This window comes from Macaca nemestrina, chromosome 11, assembly GCF_043159975.1.
Source record: "Macaca nemestrina isolate mMacNem1 chromosome 11, mMacNem.hap1, whole genome shotgun sequence".
Taxonomy (NCBI): domain Eukaryota; kingdom Metazoa; phylum Chordata; class Mammalia; order Primates; family Cercopithecidae; genus Macaca; species Macaca nemestrina.
In genome coordinates, this window is record NC_092135.1 from 3,463,114 (window position 1) to 3,483,750 (window position 20,637).

The 20,637-nt window shown below is 52.7% G+C and overlaps 1 protein-coding gene across 2 annotated transcripts; it reads right to left on the reverse strand.

Annotated features, from left to right (window-relative positions):
• Positions 1-870: 870 nt before the first annotated feature.
• On the reverse strand, positions 871-11,510 carry LOC105492426 (protein C, inactivator of coagulation factors Va and VIIIa). Of its 2 annotated transcripts, none has more exons than XM_011759516.3 (9): positions 11,396-11,510; positions 9,902-9,988; positions 8,477-8,643; positions 7,016-7,040; positions 6,786-6,923; positions 6,551-6,685; positions 3,466-3,611; positions 2,475-2,592; positions 871-1,529 (listed from the first exon to the last, which is right to left on the reverse strand). In XM_011759516.3, exons 1-9 carry the CDS (start codon positions 11,439-11,441, stop codon positions 940-942), a joined length of 1,452 nt encoding a protein of 483 aa, XP_011757818.1. In that variant the 5' UTR covers positions 11,442-11,510; the 3' UTR covers positions 871-939. The 2 variants fall into 2 exon arrangements, with proteins under 2 accessions (XP_011757818.1, XP_011757819.1); XM_011759517.3 differs by having other exon boundaries at positions 9,902-9,992; positions 11,396-11,461.
• Between the last annotated feature and the right edge of the window lie 9,127 nt (positions 11,511-20,637).

Here is a 20,637-nt window from a genome sequence, read left to right on the forward strand (position 1 = left end):
CATCTGGGTATCTCTTCATCTGGTCAAATCAACACCTAAAATTAACCGTCACACCCAGAGAGGAGAAGAGACTTGCCTGAGACCACACAGAGAGCTAGGCTGATTGTGGGCTTTAGATGAATTTTCTCAGCTTTATCTCACCACCATTCATTTTCATCAGGTACTTCATGATTTCAAATCAGCATCCTTGACTTATTTCTGTCTCATCCAATTAGGCCCATGAGGCCAGGTTAAGCCAGAGCCTCTTTCTTACTGCTGTTCGTGATGGTGTAACATTGTTCTGAAACAGCTTCCCCCTGCGACACTGTGCGCTCATTCTGGGCTGAACCAACACTTCCTGGGTCTCCGGCTGCTTCCCCACAGAGCTAATGGTGGCCTCCGCACCGAGCACCGTGGAAACCGCTGTCCTCCAGGACAGTGGAGAACAGAAAAAAGCACCTGGGTTTTGGAGTCAGACCTAGATTTAAATCCTGGCTCCACCATGTAAACCTTTCAGACCCCTCAGTTTCCTCCTCTGTGATATGAGCTAAACGTATCTACCTCCTAGCTGGGCTTGCTGGAAAGCTGGTCAAGCCTCCCCTTCAGCATCCCCGGCTTGCACAGGCTCTTCCCAAAGCTCTGTGAAAGGCTCTAGTGGCTTTGTGGTTGTGTTTTTTGTTCTTTTTCATAAACAGAGTATCCCCCCCAACACACACAGCTTTAGACCCTGCTAAACTTGGATCTGCTCCTCCCCCCCACCCACAGAGTTGCTCTGGGAGTTAAGATTCTATTTATAAGGCATGTGATATACAATAGGTGCTCAATAAATGGTACTTCCCTCCAGAAGCGCCCAGAAGAGGGATGGAAGGACAGACAGAACAGCAGGCGGTATGCTTGTTACATGACCCTTTAATGTCGCATCCATCGCCATGCAAAAGCCCAGCCCTGCAGGGAGGGTCGCTAAGGTGCCCGGCTCTTGGCGAGGGCTTCCTTGTCTCTGATGTGCCCGTGGATCCAGTCCAGGTAGCGGCTGACTTTGGTGTAAACGCCGTAGTTGTGAAGGAGCCCACAGCCCTCACCCCAGCTCACCAGGCCCACCAGGAACCAGGTGCCATGGAAGGAGGCGACCATGGGCCCCCCACTGTCGCCCTCGCAGGCGTCCTGCCGGTCCCCGAGGATGCCCGCACACAGCATGTTCTCAGACACCATGTTGCTCATGACCTCGCTGCACTCATTGCGCGGGACCACGGGAATCTTGATGAAGTTGAGGACGAAGGTGCGGTTTCTCCTGGCCTCCTTCTCTCGGCTGCTGTGGTAGCCCCAGCCCGTCACGAGGGTCTCCTGGCCGGCCTGAGTGAGCTCGCGCTCTGCAAGGCCGCTGTCCGGGAGACAGATGGGCACGATGGTCTGCGAGAGGGTGGCGGGCTGGGCCAGGCGCAGCAGCGCGATGTCATTGTCAGTGGTGCTCTTGGTGTAGTTGGGGTGGATGAAGACCTCCTCGATGTCCAGGTCCAGCTCCCACTTCTCCCAGCGCCGCAGGTCATACTCTCCTGCAGGGCAGAGGGCCCGGTCAGAACGGGCTGCGGGGAACCTCTCCCCAGCGGCACTTTCCTGAGGCCCACCCACTGCTGTGCCCATGCAGGCCTGGGCAGAGGGCCTGAAGAAGGTCCACCCGGAGACTCTGCACCCACACGTCCCAGGTGCTGTCGGGGAGCCACCTGTCTATGCCATGGATCCCTATCAACGGTGACTATTCCTGCCAGAAGGAGTGGCCAACGGATGTCAATCCCAAAGTGGCAGGAGGCTGGTCCGTTTTCCGGAGTCATGGAGCCGTGAGACCAGAGAAGGAATGGGCAGCAGGGAAGCCCGAGGCCCCTGGAAACCGCGGACACAGACCAGAGCCACAAAGGAACGTGGAGCAAAGGTAGCTGGAGAGACCCCGGGGGCAGTGAGACCCAGAGAGGAGGACCCCCAGAACACGGCACTGCCAGGGAGGACAGGGCCGGGTCCCACCTGGGAGAGAAGGTCCTCTCAGTCCAGACCGATGGTTCCTGGGGAAGAGCACCTGGGAATTCTAAGCCAAGCCCCACGGGGGGCCACTGGCCATAGATTATGCTGTAGGAAATGTGAATTTGGTCTTTCTCAATATGCTTTTTCTTCTTTTTGGCATAAAGAGTTGAGCCAGACCCCTCCCCCCACCGAAGAAACTGCCATAGATCAGGGCCAATGCATAGGTGCCCCCAGCCTGCTAGGGAAGCAGCCTGTGGCTTTGGCAGACGCTAGGCACTAGAGAACCCCCTACTGCAAAATACCAGCTGTCACAGGGGTGGGCAGGGTGGGGGCACCTAGGCCTCTTCCCCCCAAACACCTTCTGTGGAGCTCAAGAAGCCTCTTGCTTAAGCACCTGGGGAGCGGGGTCCCCCAAATCTGGACAGCCTGCCTGGCCCCCCTACCCAGGCCTCTGGCAGCCCCTCCTGCCTGGCTCCAGCCCATACCAAGCCTGACAAGGAGCTTCTTGGACTCCTCCATGCAGTGGGCCGCTGTCAGCACCCAGGACGGGTGGATGAGCACTGCCCCGCAGGCCAGCTTCTTCTTTGAGTCCAGCAGGACCACCTGGAACGGGGTGGGGTGATGACGTCACAGGGCTGCCTCCTGACAGCCTCCAGTCCAGGGCACCTGGGTCTCATATGCACTTTCCTGGGTTCCCTGGTCACATGGGCACAGGCTTAGGCCCTTTCTGGTATTTTCTATTTTTGCCCGTTTTACAGAGTTAGCCTGTCCCAGGGTGTCTTCCTGACTTTGCCCATGCTGTTCCTGTACCGTTCATACTGTTCCAGTCACCCTGAGCCACACCCAACATCGCCCAGCAAGCTCCTCGCATCCTGAGAGGCTTGGCCAGGCTTTGTGTGTCTTCCAGGAAGACTTTGTGGCCCCCAGGTTGCCTGGATGTTCCCCTTGGGCCTCCCTCAGCCCCTGTCTCGCAGGGCCGTCCTGGCTCTGGTCCCACCGGGCTGCCTGGTCTTGGGGGTCCTGACCCTCGCAGAGTCTGAGTTCCCAGGGCCAATACCCCCATTTGTTGGTTTCCATCTCCCCCATGCCTGGCAGAGAGGGGAACCCAGTTAGTGTCAGTTCCCATGTGGAGGCTGGAGGTGTACTCAGGCCCAGCCCTTCCTCCAGCCCTTCCTCCAGCCCTCTCCCATCAGCAGAGCTTCTGCCTAAAATCCCACCAGCACAGCAGCGTCTTTCCAGCTCGTTTTAGAAACGGTAACCCTCCCTCCTGCAGACTCCTCCATGCCCCTCCCCTCACCCGCCCTGGCTGCTCCTCTCCCCTCAGGTTGTGTCCATCTTTCCCTGAAGCATCCCCCACCTTTATCATCCCCTGCAAGCAACTGCAGTGCTTCCCTCCCGGTCCCTGCACAGCTGCCAGGAGGGGCTCAGTGACCCCGGACCCAGTGCGTGAGCAGCCAGTGCTGCCTCGCCTCCCACCTGCCAGGGGCTGTCTCCCCGCCTGGTCATCTTCCCATCAATGAGCCGCGGATCTACTTGGTCTTCTTGGTCTTCTGTGTCTCGTCGTTTCAGGTGACTGCGCTTCTTCTCTATCCGCCTCCATGGCCTCCCGCAAGGGAACTTCACTGAGGCAGGCAGAGGCGGTGAGGGGCCTGTGAGGCACTCCTCCCGAGATTGCCCTCCTGTCTTGGTCCTCCTCCTGCCTGCAGGCCACTTTGCCACAGTGCAGGGTTCAAGGAACCAATGACACCTAGACCACTCCATTAACATTGGCTATAAACCCCTCCAGTCAGTCAGTCAGTCAGTCAGTCAGTCAACAAACAGTGCCACTGAATGGCAAGTCAGACCAGGCAGCATCACCCGCCGGCTGTGTGTCCTTACATAGGTGGTTAAACTTCTTGAAGGCTCATTGTACCCCAGGGCTGTTGGGGGTGATCCCTGAGATACAAACTACAAACCCCCTCCAGTCAGTCAGTCAGTCAACAAACATTACTGCCCAATGGCAAGAGTCAGGTCAGGCAGCATCGCCCACTGGCTGTGTCTCCTTACATAGGTGGCTAAAATTCTTGAAGGCTCATTGTACCCCAGGGCTGTTGGGGGTGGTCCCTGGGATTAGTAAGGCTTTATGCTGGGATGCTGCCGAGCTCCTCACAGAGGAAAGGAATTATGGGGAGAAGGAGGTGACCATTCTTGGAGAGCCCTTACAGTAGGCTGGGCATGTTTGTGAAGCCTCCCTGCCAAGAAGAGAGTGCATACACCATGGAGAACTGAGGGCTGGAAGGTAGGCCCGACTCTGCTCAAAATGGGCCTTGAATGCCAAGTCCAGATATCTAGACTTAAAGGGGCAATGGGACGCCGTCAGCGCGGGAGCTGCATACTGACAAGAGAATGGAGAGGACACAACAGCAACACGACTCCAGAAGCTGACAGCAGAGAGATGGATGCAGTCACTGACTTGGCAGACTGGAAAGCAAAAATCTCAGCCCGTGATGGGCTGAGGAGAACCACGGGAGGCTGTGGGGCTGCCAGGAAGGCAGTGCAGGTGGGAGGGCATGTTGAGAGTTTGTAAGAGAAATTGAGAGCCCTCCTCACTGGCTTGACTCCCCTCTCCCTGCCTGCAGAAGGTGAACCAGTAACTCTGACTAGGCACTCCAGGCCTCTCCTCAGGAAGGAGTGCGGCTCTTGGCTGACCACAGGGAGTCACGCAAATGTTCACAGCCTGCACAGGCGCCAGCTCCCCTGCCCCACCCTGCTCCGAGGGGCCAAACAGCATGGGTGAGCATCCTCCATCCTTCGAGAGCTTGGAGGAATCCTCTTGGAAAGCAGCCTAAAAGGAAAGCCCTCGGCTGGGCGCGGAGGCTTAAGCCTGTAATCCCAGCACTTTGGGAGGCCGAGACGGGCGGATCATGAGGTCAGGAGATCAAGACCATCCTGGCTAACACGGTGAAACCTCGTCTCTACTAAGAAATACAAAAAACTAGCCGGGCGAGGTGGCGGGCGCCTGTAGTCCCAGCTACTCGGGAGGCGGAGGCAGGAGAATGACGTAAACCCGGGAGGCGGAGCTTGCAGTGAGCTGAGATCTGGCCACTGCACTCCAGCCCGGGCGACACAGCGAGACTCCAACTCAAAAAAAAAAAAAAAAAAAAAAGGAAAGCACTCACGATCTGCCAACAGGCCCACCGGGCATTTCTTTGCAGCTTCCTGGAAATCTCTAATTATTTCAAAATAAAAAGTTAAATTTTTAAATCTTTTTTTTACTTTTTAAAAAAATAGAGAGAGGGTCTCACTGTGTTGCCTAAGCTGGTCTCAAACTCCCAAGCTCAAGCAATCCTCCCACCTCAGCCTCTCAAAGTGCTGGAATTAGAGGTCTGAGCTACTGAGCCTGGCCAAAAATTTTTTTCTGCAGAAGAATTGAATTATAAAGTTTAGAAAGTTCCCTGAAAGAGTCTGGGGAGGGAACTCATGCGCCGGGTTGGCAGGCCTGTAATCTGAGCATTTTGGGAGGCCAAGGTGGGCAGATCACCTGAGGTCAGGAGTTCAAGACCAGCTTGACCAACATGGAGAAACCCCGTTCTATTAAAAATACAAAACTAGCTGGGCGTGGTGGTGCATGTCTGTAATCCCAGCTACTCGGGAGGCTGAGGCAGGAGAATCGCTTGAACCTGGGAGGCAGAGGTTGCGGTGAGCCGAGATCGCACCATTGCACTCCAGCCTGGACAACCAGAGTGAAACTCCATCTCAAAAAAAAAAAAAAATTAAAAAAGAAAGTTCCCTGAAAGAAAACACAAAGTCAAAGAGATGGGAAATAGAAGAGACAATAAAACTAGAGGAAAGAGGTCTGAATAATGGGAGGTCCAGAAAGAGAAAACAGAGGAAGTAAAGGGGAGATTATAGAAGAAATAAGTAACAAGTGTCCCTAGAGGTAGAAGACAGGAATTTCCGCATTAAAAGGGTCCACCTTTTAATGAAAATGAATGAAAAAATGACCCACGCCAAGGAACAGCATGCTGAAATGTAAGAGTTGTAAAACTCTGATTTTTAAAGTTTCGTACAGATACAAATTTGATTAAAATGCATAAAAAGGAAAATATAAAAGAAAGCAGAATCAGGGTTCTGTTCCCTCCTCAAGGAAGCAAGCGGGTAGAGAGGGAAATGCGATGCACGCCGGACAACGTCAGAGAAAATAAACGCAGCCAAGGCTACGTGGAGGAGGATGCTGCAGGCCTGGCCCCAGATCCGCTCACACTGGGGAGCGGAGCCACCCCTGGGCTCGCGCTCAGGGAGGTGGCCCCAGGTGCGCAGGGGCGCCCGGAGGAAGGCGGGGGCTCCAGGAAGAAACGAAGCTGGGAAAGCGGAGGGCGCGCTCCGCTCCCGGGCCAACTGCGCTAACAGCGGCCCGGGTGTTGGGGTGCGTCTGCCGCTGCCCCAAGGCTCAACTCTCTGTTCCTCGCTCCCTCTCTAGAAGCCTCCTGAGCCCCCCGCGCCGCGCCCCGTCAGGGGGCCTGCCCACCCCGCGCGCGGGCACCCGGCGTGATTCCTGGGCGATGTAACGGGGGCCTCTCACCTGCGGGCTGGCACTGCAGGAGGTCGTCCCCCAGCTTGTAACCGGGCGCACAGCTGCAGCGCCGCCAGCCCACCTCCTCTAGGCAGTAGTGTGTGCAGCCGCCGTTGTCCAGCGAGCAGTTGAGGAAGCTCACCTCTGCGGGCAGGGCAGGGCGCGGGCAGCTGGCGCTGGCGCCGCGCCCCCCACCCGGCCCAGCCCCGCCCCACCGCCCGCCCGCACCCCCTCTCCCGCTCACCGCGCTGGCAGAAGCGGCCCTCCCAGCCGCTGCGGCAGTCGCAGCTGAAGCTGCCGATGCCATCGATGCACGTGCCGTGCCCGCAGCACAGGCTGCTGCACGGGTGCTCCAAGGGCAAGACCAAGCACTGGTCACCGTCTGCGACACAAGGCGGGGTAGGGGGTCAGCGGCCAGAGACCCCGAGTGGCGCGGGCGCCGGTAGTCCAGCCGGGGATCTAGAACGCACTCACCGACGTGCTTGGACCAGAAGGCCAGCTGCAGAGAGAGCGGGCAGCGTGAGGCGCCTGCAGCCGGTGTGCGGAGGGGGCGCGCCCGGGTGGGGCAGGGCAGCGGTGAGCGGGCAGGGGAGGGGAGGGCTTCCAGACAAACAGGGATCGACGCCCGATGGTCCTCGGCCCGCTAGGAGCTGGTGCTCCCTGCCCCTCCCCCGCCCAGCCTCCATCCCACGTCCCTGGAGCAACACCCTCTCCCCATGCAGCTGCAGCGCTGCCCTCACGACTGTCCGCTCCCACAGCAGCCTCTGCCAACGCAAGGGACCCGAATCCCTCGCCAAGTCACTCGGCCTCCTTCCAGCCCCCTCACTCCCTCTGCCCGAGGGCTTTGGGGGACCCCTGTGCATCCCGCCTTTCCCTAAGCCAGTGTTCTTCAGAGTTGGGGGGATGGGGGCAGAGGGTCTGCGTTCCTAACCAGGCACCAGGGTTGCTACTGCCGCTGGTGCTGCTGGTCTGGGACCACCCACCCCACGCTGAGACCCAGGGCCTGTGCCTGATTGCCTGCTCCACCAGGGAGGCTAGCCAAGGCCTGCTGGGGCTGAGAGACCATGGGTGAGGTGGGAGCACGGTGGGGACTTGATGTGATCAGATATGTGCCTGCAGAAAATCACTGTGGTGTCTGCCAGGGAGGCCATTGGGGAAAGAGGTGGTGGGGATGGAGGGGAGCAGATGGGGGTCCAATCAAGGAGGTGGAGGCTGAGGGCAAGAGGGTGCAGGCCAGAGGGTCTCCTGCCTTGAAAGCCTCCACTGGAAAGCAACCCTGGATGCCTTGGAAGGGGGCCCAGGTCATGCACAACTTTCAGGTCCTAGTGGCTGAAGCGATCCCCAGGGACAGAGCAGGTCTGAGCCTTGTCTCGGGGAGCCAGCCCTGCTACCAAGCTCACCCTGCTACCTAGGGCCACCTCCACAGGACTCTGGGGGCTCCAAAGGACTCTGACCCTTAGACAAATAGGACACAGACCCTGTCTTCTGACCCCCTGAGCAATCAGATTTTCTCCCTTTGATGTGAGGCACAGAGTGAGCGATTTTATGTGGACAGAAGTGTCTTGGTTACACACACCCGGATCAGCAGAGGCATGGGTGGAAGCAGGATGGCCTTTGGGTCCCCTCTTTGTGAGACGGGACAGGGAGGCACTCAGTGGTGGCCGGAGGGTGGACTGAACCACCTGCACTGTGGTTGGTGGGAGTCACCGCCTAGGGTTGCCCCACACTCTTTCCTGGAGCTTCTTCCTGAATTCTGTTTCTTGCGGTCACATGTGCCTGGCCAACACCGTAGGACCAGTATCCTAATCGCTCCACTCAGCCACCCCCACAACTCCCAAGAGGGCCTCAGCATTGAGTCCCCACCTGCTCCTCCTGGCCCCTGCTGGTCACCAGCTCACCCCTGAGCCTCATCCTCTGGACCCATGGTGGCCTTACTGTGTCATCCACATTTTGGAAAATTTCCTTGGCCTCCTCGAAGTCACAGATCTCCTCTACGCACTCCCGCTCCAGGCTGCTGGGACGGAGCTCCTCCAGGAAGGAGTTGGCACGTTTGCGGATCCGCAGCACCTGGTGGGCACGCTCGCTGCTGGAGAACACTGAGTCTGGTTTTGGAGGGAGGGGGAGCTCACCTTGGTGAAGGGGCCTAAGGGGGGCTAGGGCCATGAGAAGGTCTGAGGAAGCAGAGCTGGGAGAGCCTGGGAAGGTCTTGTCTTCGGCCCCCTCAAGACTCATTCTAATTCTAGGTCATGGCTCTGCCCAGGGCTTCTGTGCTCTTTTCCTCCCCAGGAAGCAGATGGCAGTTGGAGGATGAAGCCTTGCTCTAAGATGGATAGGCCTCCCTGTGAACCCCACCCCGACCTCTGTGTGACCTTGAGCCAGCGTCTTTACCTTTCTAAGGTTCAATTTACTCATCCAAAAACATGGGGATAAGACCGTCATGTAAAATATCCAATACAGTCCCTGGCCCAGAGATCAGCACTCAAGCCCTGGCTACTGCTGTAAAGGCTGCCAACTTAAATCATCTCACTGTTCCCTCAGTACACCATATGCAGCCCCATCTTGACACATCCCCTCGGTCTTCCTCTCCTCCCCTGACCAAGTATTCCCCATGCTCCTCCCCTTGAGCAGGGACACCTGGAGGATAGACAGACCTGTCACCCAGGGAGGGTCCCCAAGTGTCCCCTGGGCTCCGCGAAGTGTTTGTCTTGGGTGCAGGGCACAGTCAGGAGGGAAGGATCAAGTTGGGGGTGTGAGCAAGAGGGGATGGAGGGAAAGGTATCATAGAGAAGGGTATGCCTGAGCTGAGGACACCGCGGGAAAGGGTGGGGGTGCGGGTCCCAGGCAGGCAAGCAGCTCAACAAAGGCACAAATTAAACCAACAGCCTGGTGTGGCTCTAGGGGCCCATGTGTCCTGCAGACCTCCCCGAGAATCACGGCCTCCTCCTGTTGGCTGTGGAGACCAGGAAAGGGGTTGGGGCAGCGCAGCCTTGAGGCCGGTGTGCATGTGCGTAGGACAGGCTGTGCTGGACGGTGTGGGTGGTAGCCTGGGCCTGGGGTCTTCACAGTTGGTGGAGAGGGAAGGCCCAGGGGACTCTGTGACCATCCTGGTGTGGAGGAGGGAGCTTTAGGAGGTCATCGCAGGGCTCCCTGCCATCACGTGTACCTGCCCTGGCCGCCCCTGTATGGCACTCTGGCAGCTGGCCTACCTGGGACTTGTCAGTCAATTCCTGCCATTCCCATCTGCCCCTCACCTCACCCAGGGCTCAGAGAGATGGTGGAAGCCGTGAAGGCCTGGGCAGATGCCCACCAGGGCCTTGTAGAGGCCACAAGGGTCCTGGGGTAGGGGTGGGGTGGTCTTACCGAGAGGAGCTGGTGTGCTGGAAATTCCCCAGGTGGCCACGAACAGCAGAAGGCCTGTGAGCCGCCACATTCCGGAGGTGCTGGCACCTGTCTGAGGAGGACTTCTGAGCTCCGGGCAGTGCCCACCCCCGCTGCTGCTCTGCATGCGCCCCCAGGTGGAAGCGGAATGAAAGGGCTGTCCCTGTGTGCTCGCTGTCAGGGCGGAAGCTGGGATTGAGGGTCCTCGTTCGTTAGACACATAGTCACCCTCAGAAGGCCTCGGCCGCCCGCTCTACGTGGGGCTGAGGTCCCACTGCCTGCCCAGAAAGCAGCTCCAAAATGCGGTGGAGAGGGCGCCAGGATGTTTGTGCCCTCTTTAGGGACAGTGGGGTGGCTGCCTCTACCAGTCTGATGACTGGGCTGAGAATATTAGCTAATGTTGATTGGACACTCATGGTGTCCTTCAAACAACTTTTACAGGATTCAGAGGGCAGGCCATGAAGCCAGACTGCACGGTGCAATTTCTACCTCCAGCACTTACTGGAGGGCAATGTTGGGCAAGATGCTTAACTGCTCCATGCCTCAGTTTCCTCATTTGTAAAATGGATGGAATAACGTGTTGTATTTCTGCCTTAAAGTGTGTTGTAAGAATTAAACAGGCTTTACACACAGCTCATGCTCAGTAAACATGAGATATGACATCAGTTAAGGTTCACAACCACCCAAGAGGTAGCCATTAATGCTGTCAATGCCATTTCATAAAGGGGGAAATTGAGACTCGGAGGAGTTAAGTGGTTTATTAAAAATCCAACCCTCGCTGGCTTCCATTGATTGCACAGGAAAGTCACCAACCCAGGGGATTGATCAGATTCTGTCCCTCATCCTCCAGGAATAGGGTCTCACACCGTCAGTACACTGTAGGCACCAGACTCGGAAGATTGAGGCCAGGTCCTGGGCGTCCATGTTTACATCCGTGTGTTACTCTCAGAGCCAGGACTCAAGGCCAGGACTGTGTGGTTTTAGGCCTGGAACCTCAACCCCTGCCCCAAACGACCCGGTTCCCCACAAGGCCACAGAGATAGCCCTGGTGGCCAGAGAGCAAGGAGCCCTCCCCAGTGGATAGGCCACCTGGCCCCCTGTACACCCTGCCGGACCCTGCTCGCCATTCTGGCTGACCCCCTCTGAGGCTGCTTCTGAGATTTGTTCAAATCCAACACCCCCAAAGGTGGAAGTGGGGCGAGGAGAATGGAGGGTCCTGGGCGGCAAACTGTCTGTCGGAATGGCCCTGGGCCCTGGAGACCCTCGGCCTGGAAGGAGGGAGGCGCATGGCAAAGGGACCTGGGACTGTGGCTGCCAGGCCTGGCCTGTGGAGGGCCTTGTGTCCTTTTACCCCAAGCTCAGGCTTGTTGAACACCCTGGCTGGAGGATTCAGCCCTCATCACCACCTAGCTCTCTTCTCCTGGGGGGCAGCCCTCCCTCCACACCCCTCATAGACCTGCCTGGAGGGGGACTCACAGGGGCAGGTCGTGGAGATGCCGCAAGTTCGCCGTCCTGCCGCCATGACAGCCTGGAGTTCGAGTTAATCCATAACCACAAATATTTGCTTGGCCCTCAGCACTGAGGCCTCCCTCTCTGCAGACAAACAGTGGCACTAGCACTCCTGGTCCTAGCTCAGCACGGCTTGGTCTACCCGAAGCCCACCTCTGCCCACCAAGGATGCCGTCCAGCAGGGAAGGAGGTGAGGGCAAAACCCTTGACAGATGTGGTCTCATTTTAGCCCCATAGTGGCTGGCCGTGGGAGGAACGTTGTCCCTGTTTTTCAGATGGGGACATTTTTACCCAGAGATATTGTAGTTTGCCCAAGATCAGCACAACAGGTAATATTCCATATTTCATCAACTCTAAGATGCCATTAATTATAAGAAGCACCTATTTATGTGCCACCATACAAGAAAAAAAGACACTGTCCCAGTGACATGCCATCCCAATTTCTGATATGTAAAACCATGAGAAGATGCTCCTTTTAGGGTCCCCAGTGCATGGGTGCTGGGCACAGGGCTCCACCCTCACCTTTAATTGCTCACGAGTCCCCCCACCACCCCTCCCCTCACACACACAACTGCACGTAGCATCCCTCTAACCTCTACTTTTCAGGTAAGGACACTCAAGTCTTGCGTTACTCGCCCAGATTCACTGAGCTGGTAGTTGACAGATTTAATTTAAACCCAGGTCTTGCTGCTTCCATTTGGTCCCTTTTGTGAACCAGTATGAAAAACAAACGGGATTCCAGAAGGCTGCAGCAATTTCCTGGCTGGGGTGCCAGAAGGGAGAAGGGCAGAAATAAAGGGTCCAGCTCAGCACCTTTGCCTTTGTCCTGCAGTCTATCAGCATTTACTAAGTGTCTTCCTGCTCCGAACCAGGCTGCACCAGAGATGCCCCCCTTTCCTCCCTGCCCCACCTGTTCCTGGGAAGACTTGCCCACATTCCTCCTCAAAGTCTGCACCTCTAAACGGGGCGTGTGACCCTGCCTTGCTGGCTTCCGTTGATTGCACAGGGAAGTCATCAACCCAGGGGATCGATCGGATTCTGTCCCCCATCCTCCAGGAGTAGGGTCTCACACCGTCAGTGCACTGTAGGCACCAGACTCGGAAGATTGAGACCAGATCCTGGGCATCCATGTTTACGCTTAAAGCAGAGGAAGCTGATGAGAAGAAAGACGCAGGTGTGCAGAGGGAGGCTGAGGCTGCGTACACCTGGAGAGCCCCAGGGAGCAGCGGAAAGAGGCCCCTGCCTCCTGATTGGTGGCACTTCCTGGCTTCAGGTGCAGGAGGGTCCCCATGCCCTCCTAAAACCCTCTTCCTCCTGAAGTTTCTTCAAATTGGCTGGAACAGCTTGGGTTGATTGTAACCAGATGCCTCCTGCTGAGGCACCACACCATGCTGGGCTGTGGTGGTACCAGGCCCTCCTAGTAAAACTCTCACAAGCCAGGCCCACCTTGCCGGGCGCAGGGGCAGGTACACAAGGGAAATGCTTACAGAATTCAGAGGACAGGGCAATCAGTACAAACTGGCATAGCCAGGGGAGGCTGCCTGTAGGAGGTGACACTTCAGCTGGACATCAAAGGACAGACAGGAGGAAAGCCCCCCCTCCCGCCCCACCCCAGGCCGGGAGAGAATTGGCAGACACAGAACACAAGCAGCTGGGAGGTGCTGGGAGGGGCGGAGGTGGAGAGGAGGTGGATGTGGAGAGGAGGTGCAGGGTGAGGCAATGGATTTTGGAATTGAGACTATGAGAAGTGGAGAGCCAGGAGCTGTTTGTGACAGGCTGTGGTAGCTGCCTAGAGAAGCAGAGACAAGCTCCTGGGAACTCAGGCAGGAAGCATGAAGACCCCATACACAACCACACAAGGCACCAGCTTGTATGTCCCCGTTCTTGCTCCAGGCGTCGCCCCCGCAAGTCTGCAGGGATCACTGCCGTCTGCTTTGCCTTCCAGGCGCAAGATGTTGTGGGTATTCTTTTGGCGCCGCTTCCCTTCCCCACCGACTTCTCGCCCTCCACTCCAACCCACCCCAGCACAGGCAGCCGCTCCAGGGCAAGTCTATGCAGGCTCCACACACTGATTCTGACCTGCATAATGGACTCTGCCCGGGCACCCATGTCCAAACCAGCCCAGATGCCCAAAGCACGGGCACCGGTACGAGCCAGGACGGCTGCAGTGCTCCCAGGTGCCCAGTGCTGGGGGTTGGGGGTGCCACGGCTTGGGAGGCTGCCCAGAGGGCGGGAGGGTCCTCTGCAGAGCTCTGCACGCCTGTCGGCCGACGGGGGCTCTGCACCAAGGGCTGCGTCACGGACTCCTCTTCGGCCTGCAGCGCAGGAAACCCCGTCACCTCCTCGAGAGAGGGTCGGTCCTGCCGCCAGCCATTCCTGTGATCCCAATGGTCTCTGCAGTTACCCCGGGTTCCAGCCGGCGGCGCCGCGCCACCCCGCTCCTGCGGAGGAACCAGGCGCCCTTCACAGGCGCGGCCTCACCCGCTTGACTTGCCAGGTGTGAGCCGCCCCACGTGGGCCCGAACGCGGTCAGCTGCACCCAGGAAGCCAGAGCAGGACTTTGAGCAGCAAGCTTGCTGTGTGTTAGACAGCAGAGGGACATCTGTGGCTGAGGAATTCGCTGCCTAGATGAAGACCCAAGCAAAGGATTAAGAACCAAATGCATGTGGGGCAAGGCCAGCCACAACTAATGGTGTTCCAAAGACTTCAGCTCTGAAGTCAGGTTCACACGGCCGTAAACCTCCGCTAGCCTTTTTCTGACAGGGGGATTTAACTTCCCTGCGTCTCAATGTCCACATTTGTAAAACGGGGTCAGTGTCCATCTCAGGTGACTGTTATAAGGGTCACGTTAAATAGTTTATTAATTTTTTAATTAAAAAAACTTCTTTGAGACAGGGTCACTCTGGCTCTGTCACCCAGGCTGGAGTACAGTGGCGGGATCACAGCTCTCTGCAGCCTAGACTTCCTGGGCTCAAGCGATTCTTCGGTTTCAGCCTCCTCAGTAGCTGGGATCACAGGCCCGTGCCGCCACGCTCAGCTAATTTTAAAAAATTTTTAGGAGAGAGGAGGTCTTGCTGTGTTCCTCTAGAACTCCTGACCTCAAGTAATCCTCCCTCCTCAGCCTCCCAAAGTGCTGAGATTACAGCGGGAGCCACTGTGCCTGGTCTTATTTTTAAGTATTTTATACAAAGCGAACGTGGCCCGGGACTTAACAGTTGATCACTCCACAATAATTTCCTCTCTCAGCTCCCCAAATATCCTGGAGAGAAAAGTCAGGTACCACACGGAGCTTTGTGGGGATCAAAGCCAAGTGATAACGCGCGTTGCCCTTCCCACAGGCCTGGGAAGGTCAGGGAGGGGCCGACTAGGAGGGGAAGGGGTCAAGGACAGCTGCTGCCGTGTGGAAGCTCAGACTGCACAGATCTGTTGTACAAATCAGGGCCGATCATTCAGGCAGCCGTAATCTGTACGACACTCCTCACCCCTTGTGTTTGGCCCTGGCTCTGCCGATAGGTGCCAGTAACTCAACTTGAGTTCCCTCTGCTGAATAGTGATGAGAGATGGGCTGGTGGTCAGGACTGACTGGACTAAGGTTCCTTCTCACCCCATGCCACCCCCCTGTGTGGGCACTGCCCATTCTCCATTCTCTCTGCAGGGACGCTGTGCTGCTCAGCCCATCCCAAGCAGGGCAGGGAGGGGAGACACTAGAGAGGCTCCCGGGAGCTCCTTGGTAAGAAGTGGTGTTGGATGGATGCAGTCCATTGTCTCTCTCTTTTTGTTGTTGTCAGGTTATTGTGGTATAATTTACATACAGGGAAACTTACACTTTAAAAATGTACAGTTCTGCTTGTTTTGACAAATGTATGTTATAGTGCAGCCACCACCACATCAATATAGGACATTTTCATCACCCTCAGAAATTCCGTGTTCCACCCCAACTCTTGGTAACCACTGATTGGATTTCATCTCTATAATCTGCATTTTCCAGAATAGCATATAAAGGGAATCATACACAGCACATATCTTTTTTTTTTTTTTTTTTTTTTTTTGAGTTGGAGTCTTACTCTGTCGCCCAGGCTGGAGTGCACTGGTGTGATCTCGGCTCACTGCAATCTCCACCTCCTGGGTTCAAGCGATTCTCTTGCCTCAGCCTCCTGAGTAGCTGGAATTACAGGCACATGCCACTACACCCGGCTAAACTTTTTGTATTTTTTAGTTTCACCATGTTGGCCAGGCTGGTCTTGAATTCCTGACCTCAAGTGATCCGCCCACCTCAGCCTCCCAAAGTGCTGGGATTATAGGCGTGAGCCACCGTGCCCAGCCAGTACATAGCTTTTTAAGACTGCCTTCTTTCACTCAGTATAAAGCTTTTGAGATTCATTCAGTGTGGATGTCTATATCAGTACTTTATTTCTTTTTATTGCTGACTGGTCTCCATTATATAGATGTACCACAATCTGTTATCCATTTGCCAGTTCTTGGCTATCATTAGATGAAGCTGCTAGAACATTTACGTACAGGTCCTTGTGTGGGCATATGTTTTCATTTCTCTTGGGTAATATCTAGGAATGAGATTGCTGAGTCATGTGGTGAGTACATGTTTACTTTTGGGAAAAAAGAAAATAAAGTCAAACTTTTCCAGAGTGGTGGTGGCATTTTGCATTCCCACCAAGCAATATCTGAGTGTTCCTGTGACTCTGCATCCTCACCAGCATTTGGTGTTGTCAGTTGTTTATTAATTTTAATTTTTAGCCTTCTTAATAGATGTGTAGTGGTATCTCATTGTAGCTTTAATTTTCATTTCCCTCTTCTCTGATGATTTTGAGCATCTTTTCCTGTGCTAATTTGCTATTTATATCTTCTTTGGTGAAGTGCCTGTTTAAATCTTTGGGCTGTTTTTTGTTTCTTTGTTTTTGAGGGTTTTTTAAATTGAGTTTTTAGAACTTGTATGTATCCTAGTAACAAGCCCTTTGTCAGCTAAGTATGTTGCAAAAATTTCCTCCCAGTCTGTGACTTGTCTTTTATACTTAACAGTGTCTTTTAATGAACAGATGTTTGTGATTTTGATGAAGTCCAATTATCAACATTTTCTTTTATGGTTCTTGTTTTTGTGTCCTACCAAAGAACACTGCCTCATTCAAGGTCACGAAGGCTTTCTCTTATGTTTTCTTCTAGAAGATTTATGGTTTTCACTCTTACATTTATATCTCTGACCCTTTTTGAATTTGTTAATTTTGGTATATGGTGTGAGGTAGGGGCCAAGAATCATTCTTTAAAATATATGGAGATCTAGTTGTCACAGTCCCATTTCTTGCAATCACTATCCTTTCTCCCACTGAATTGCTTTGGTGCTTTGTTGAAATCAATTGACCACATATGCATACATCTACTTCTGGACCCTATTTTGTTCTGTTAATCTATCTTTCATTCTTATGCCAACATTATAATGTCTTAATTGCTATTACAAGATTCAAGTAAGTCATGAAATCAAGTAGTGTAAGTCCTCCAACTTTGTTCTTATTTTTCAAAATTGTTTTGGCTATTCTATGTCCTTTCTACTTCTATATAAATTTTAGAACCAATTTCTCAATTTCTAAAAAAAAAATTCCTGGTGGAATTTTGATTTGGATTGAGTTGAATCTATAGAACAATTTAGGAATAAAAGACATCTTAATAGTGAGTGTTCTGATCTATTAGCATGGTATTTCTCTACATTTATTTACCTCTTTGTTAATTTCTCTCTCCAATGTTTAATTGTTTTCAGGTATAGGTCTTGAACATATTTTGTTAAATTTATCCCTACTTATTTCATGTTTTAAAAATGTTACTGTAAGTGGCATTTTAAAAATTTGAACTTATAATTGTTTGTTGCTAGTATTTATAAATATAATTGACTTTTTAAATTGAGACATTATTTCCTGATTCTATAAACATGGTAAGATGATCAGCTATCCCAATGGTCTGGGATTGTACCATTTTTAACACTAAAAGTCCTAAAGAAGAAGCCAAAAAGTTAAAAGTAAACTCTCCCTTGGGAAGAGAAAAGTTGAGGTTTTCAGTTATTGATACAAGAGATTAGGGGAAAGGTACAAAACCCACATGGCAACCCCAGAAACAGAGGCTGAAGGCAACATGGGTTTTAGTGCCAAATGGACACATCACCTTCCTTAGTCTCTGTTGCTGAGGACAATAACCATGATTTGCAGTACACCACAGAGGATCATCCATTATTATGTCACTCCTTGTGATGTAACTTAAGCACACTGTAATCTTGAATGTGACCATCCACTTTGCCTGTGGATTAATTGTTGTGCTTTGTACTGAGGCACTGCTAGTTTAATTTTAGCATGGTGAATACTGGGGCCATGTTTTCTTAAGCATTCAGGTGATGAAAATGAGGAAATGGTGTTGCAATATCAATGCCAACGTGACCCAAATGGCCTTGTTATTTCAATGACAGGTGGAGTGACACAGACAACTGGATGAGGGAGGTAAAGAATCAAAACAAGGGATACTGCACAAGCAGAGAGAATTCGGGGTTGGGCATGGTGGAAGAAGGGACTGTAGAGACTGCCTCACAAGTCCCCGGTGAGATAGGCAAGTATGTCCAAATTAACCAAAAAGGTTTTTGTCTCCCCAAAAGATACCAATTGAAAATAGTGGCTGCTGAATTAGCTAGGGCATACTACAAAAATGAATTTGTGTGATTGTGCTGCTCCTTTGATTGTTTTTTGAAACTGAGCAGAGGTACATTTCCTCATTCACAGGCTGTAACTCAACTATCATGTGGGGGAACAAAGGGAGAAGTATTGATGGCAGCTGTATTGGCCCTTGACAACATGCAGTGGATTCTGCCAGACTCCACCAACAGTCATGCTTTCTACAGTAACCAAGTGCTGCATCCAATCATAGCAATGAAAAACAGTTCTCCTAACTTGTAAACACTTTGATTGGAAAAAAAGGAGTTTCAAATCATCCTTTTTATTTCTATGAAGATTTTAATCCACCTGCAGAAAAAAAAAAAAAGAATGTTGATGCTATCTTGTCCAAATACAAACATGACTTTGCCCATCTGCCTATTTGGCAGACGGTGCAAATGTAAATTTTTTGCAAATTCCATGCAGTCTATGAACTCTTTACCAAAGAAAAGTTAAAAATGTTAGCCACTAAGTGTCCCGCACACTTTGTACACAGCAGTAAAAGGGGGTGGAGTTTGCTTCCCTGCGATATTGATGCTTTCCAAATGAAAGCTTTGATGTGCTTTTCAGTTCCCTCAAAGCATGAAAAAGCACTTAATGAGATTTTTCACATTCCAGAAATGGAAGGAGATGGCCCCCTTTGGACATGTGCCTACACGAGGGCTGTCACTGTTGCCAGGGTAAAAAGGCAGCCTGCTATACAACCATATTTTCAAAGCATGGGACAAGAAGAATGTCCTTGTCTAATTTGGAAATATATTAAGAATGAAAATAGAGAAAAACATTATGGTTAAACAGTCAAACTGAAATTTATAAGTTGTTCCTCCAAAACTGCCTGATGATCTTTGAGGAGCCCATAAGGGCTGTGGAAAAGCATGAACTCTGAGTTGTCGATGTTATAGGTAGGTAGTGACAAAGCTCAAATAATGAAAAATGACTCATTTTTTGGAAACGAAACCAAAATGTCACCAGAAAAGGACAGCCAATTTAAACAAGACTTCCTCACTTCTTTACTAAAACTGTAACTTATTTGGAATTCAACTTCAACTTCACAAGTTCAAAGTATCTCTGTGCTTTAAAACTATTTTTCCTGAGAGAGACACAGACAGATAGGGAGAGAGACAGAGAGGTTTAACTTACAATGACATCCAGTGTGCTCAGAAATGTTCAAAAAGGGCCGGGCATGGTTGCTCACGCCAGCACTTTGGGAGACCGAGGTGGGCGGATCACCTAAGGTCAGGAGGTTGAGACCAACCTGGCCAACATGGTGAACCCTGTCTCTACTAAAAATACAAAAATTAGCCAGGCGTGGTGGCGCACGCCTGTACTCCCAGCTACTTGGGAGGCTGAGGCCGGAGGATCACTTGAACCTGAGAGGTTGAGGTTGTAGTGAGCTGAGATTGCACCACTGTACACCAGTCAGAGCAACAGAGTAAGACTCCATCTCAAAAAAAAAAAAAACAAAAAAAAAAACAGTTCAAAAAGGATGGATATCTTAGCCATGGATATCCTACATGATAGATGCAAAAGATGACAAACTGCTGGTTTACCTAAACCAGCCTGCAGATGCAAAGTGAATGGACATCTTTGGACAGCTGGAAACGAACCCCTACAAATCTAAAACCCTGCTGTTGCTGGTAGGTACAATCCTAAGTATTTCATTCTCAAACGCTTTTGTTGAGATAACAGCTTGAGGCCTTCACACTGGACTGACCTCAGGAGTCAGTGTACTGTGGACTCTCTAAGAGCAGAGCTACAAGTCAAAGGATTTTCCATTTAACTATGTTCAGTTTCATCACTACATCAAGGAAGAACTTCCTACTAAAGGCTGCAGGCAAGGAAATCAAGAGTCAAAATATCCTACTGTATCGTAGGACCAAAATTTCTTTCTTTCTTTTTTTTTTGAGACGGAGTCTTGCTCTGTCTCCCAGGCTGGAGTGCAGTGGCCAGATCTCAGCTCACTGCAAGCTCCGCCTCCCGCGTTTAGGCCATTCTCCTGCCTCAGCCTCCGAGTAGCTGGGACTACAGGCGCCCACCACCTCGCCTGGCTAGTTTTTTGTATTTTTTAGTAGAGACAGGGTTTCACCATGTTAGCCAGGATGGTCTCGATCTCCTGACCTCGTGATCCGCCCGTCTCGGCCTCCCAAAGTGCTGGGATTACAGGCTTGAGCCACCGCGCCCAGCTTCTTCTTTTTTTTTTTTTGGTAGATGGAGTCTCACTCTTGCCCAGGCTGGAGTGCAGTGGCGTGATCTTGGCGCACTGCAACCTCCACCTCCCAGGTTCAAGCAGTCCTCTTGCCTCAGCCTGCTGAGTAGCTGGGACTACAGGCGGGTGCCACCACGGGAGACTAATTTTTGTTTTTTTAGTAGAGACGGGGTTTCACCATGTTGGCCAGGCTGGTCTCAAACTCCTGATCTCAAGTGATCGGCACGCCTCGGCCTCCCAAAGTGCTAGGATTACAGGCATGAGCCACCACGCCCAGCCCGTCATTGTTATTTTTGATTAAATAT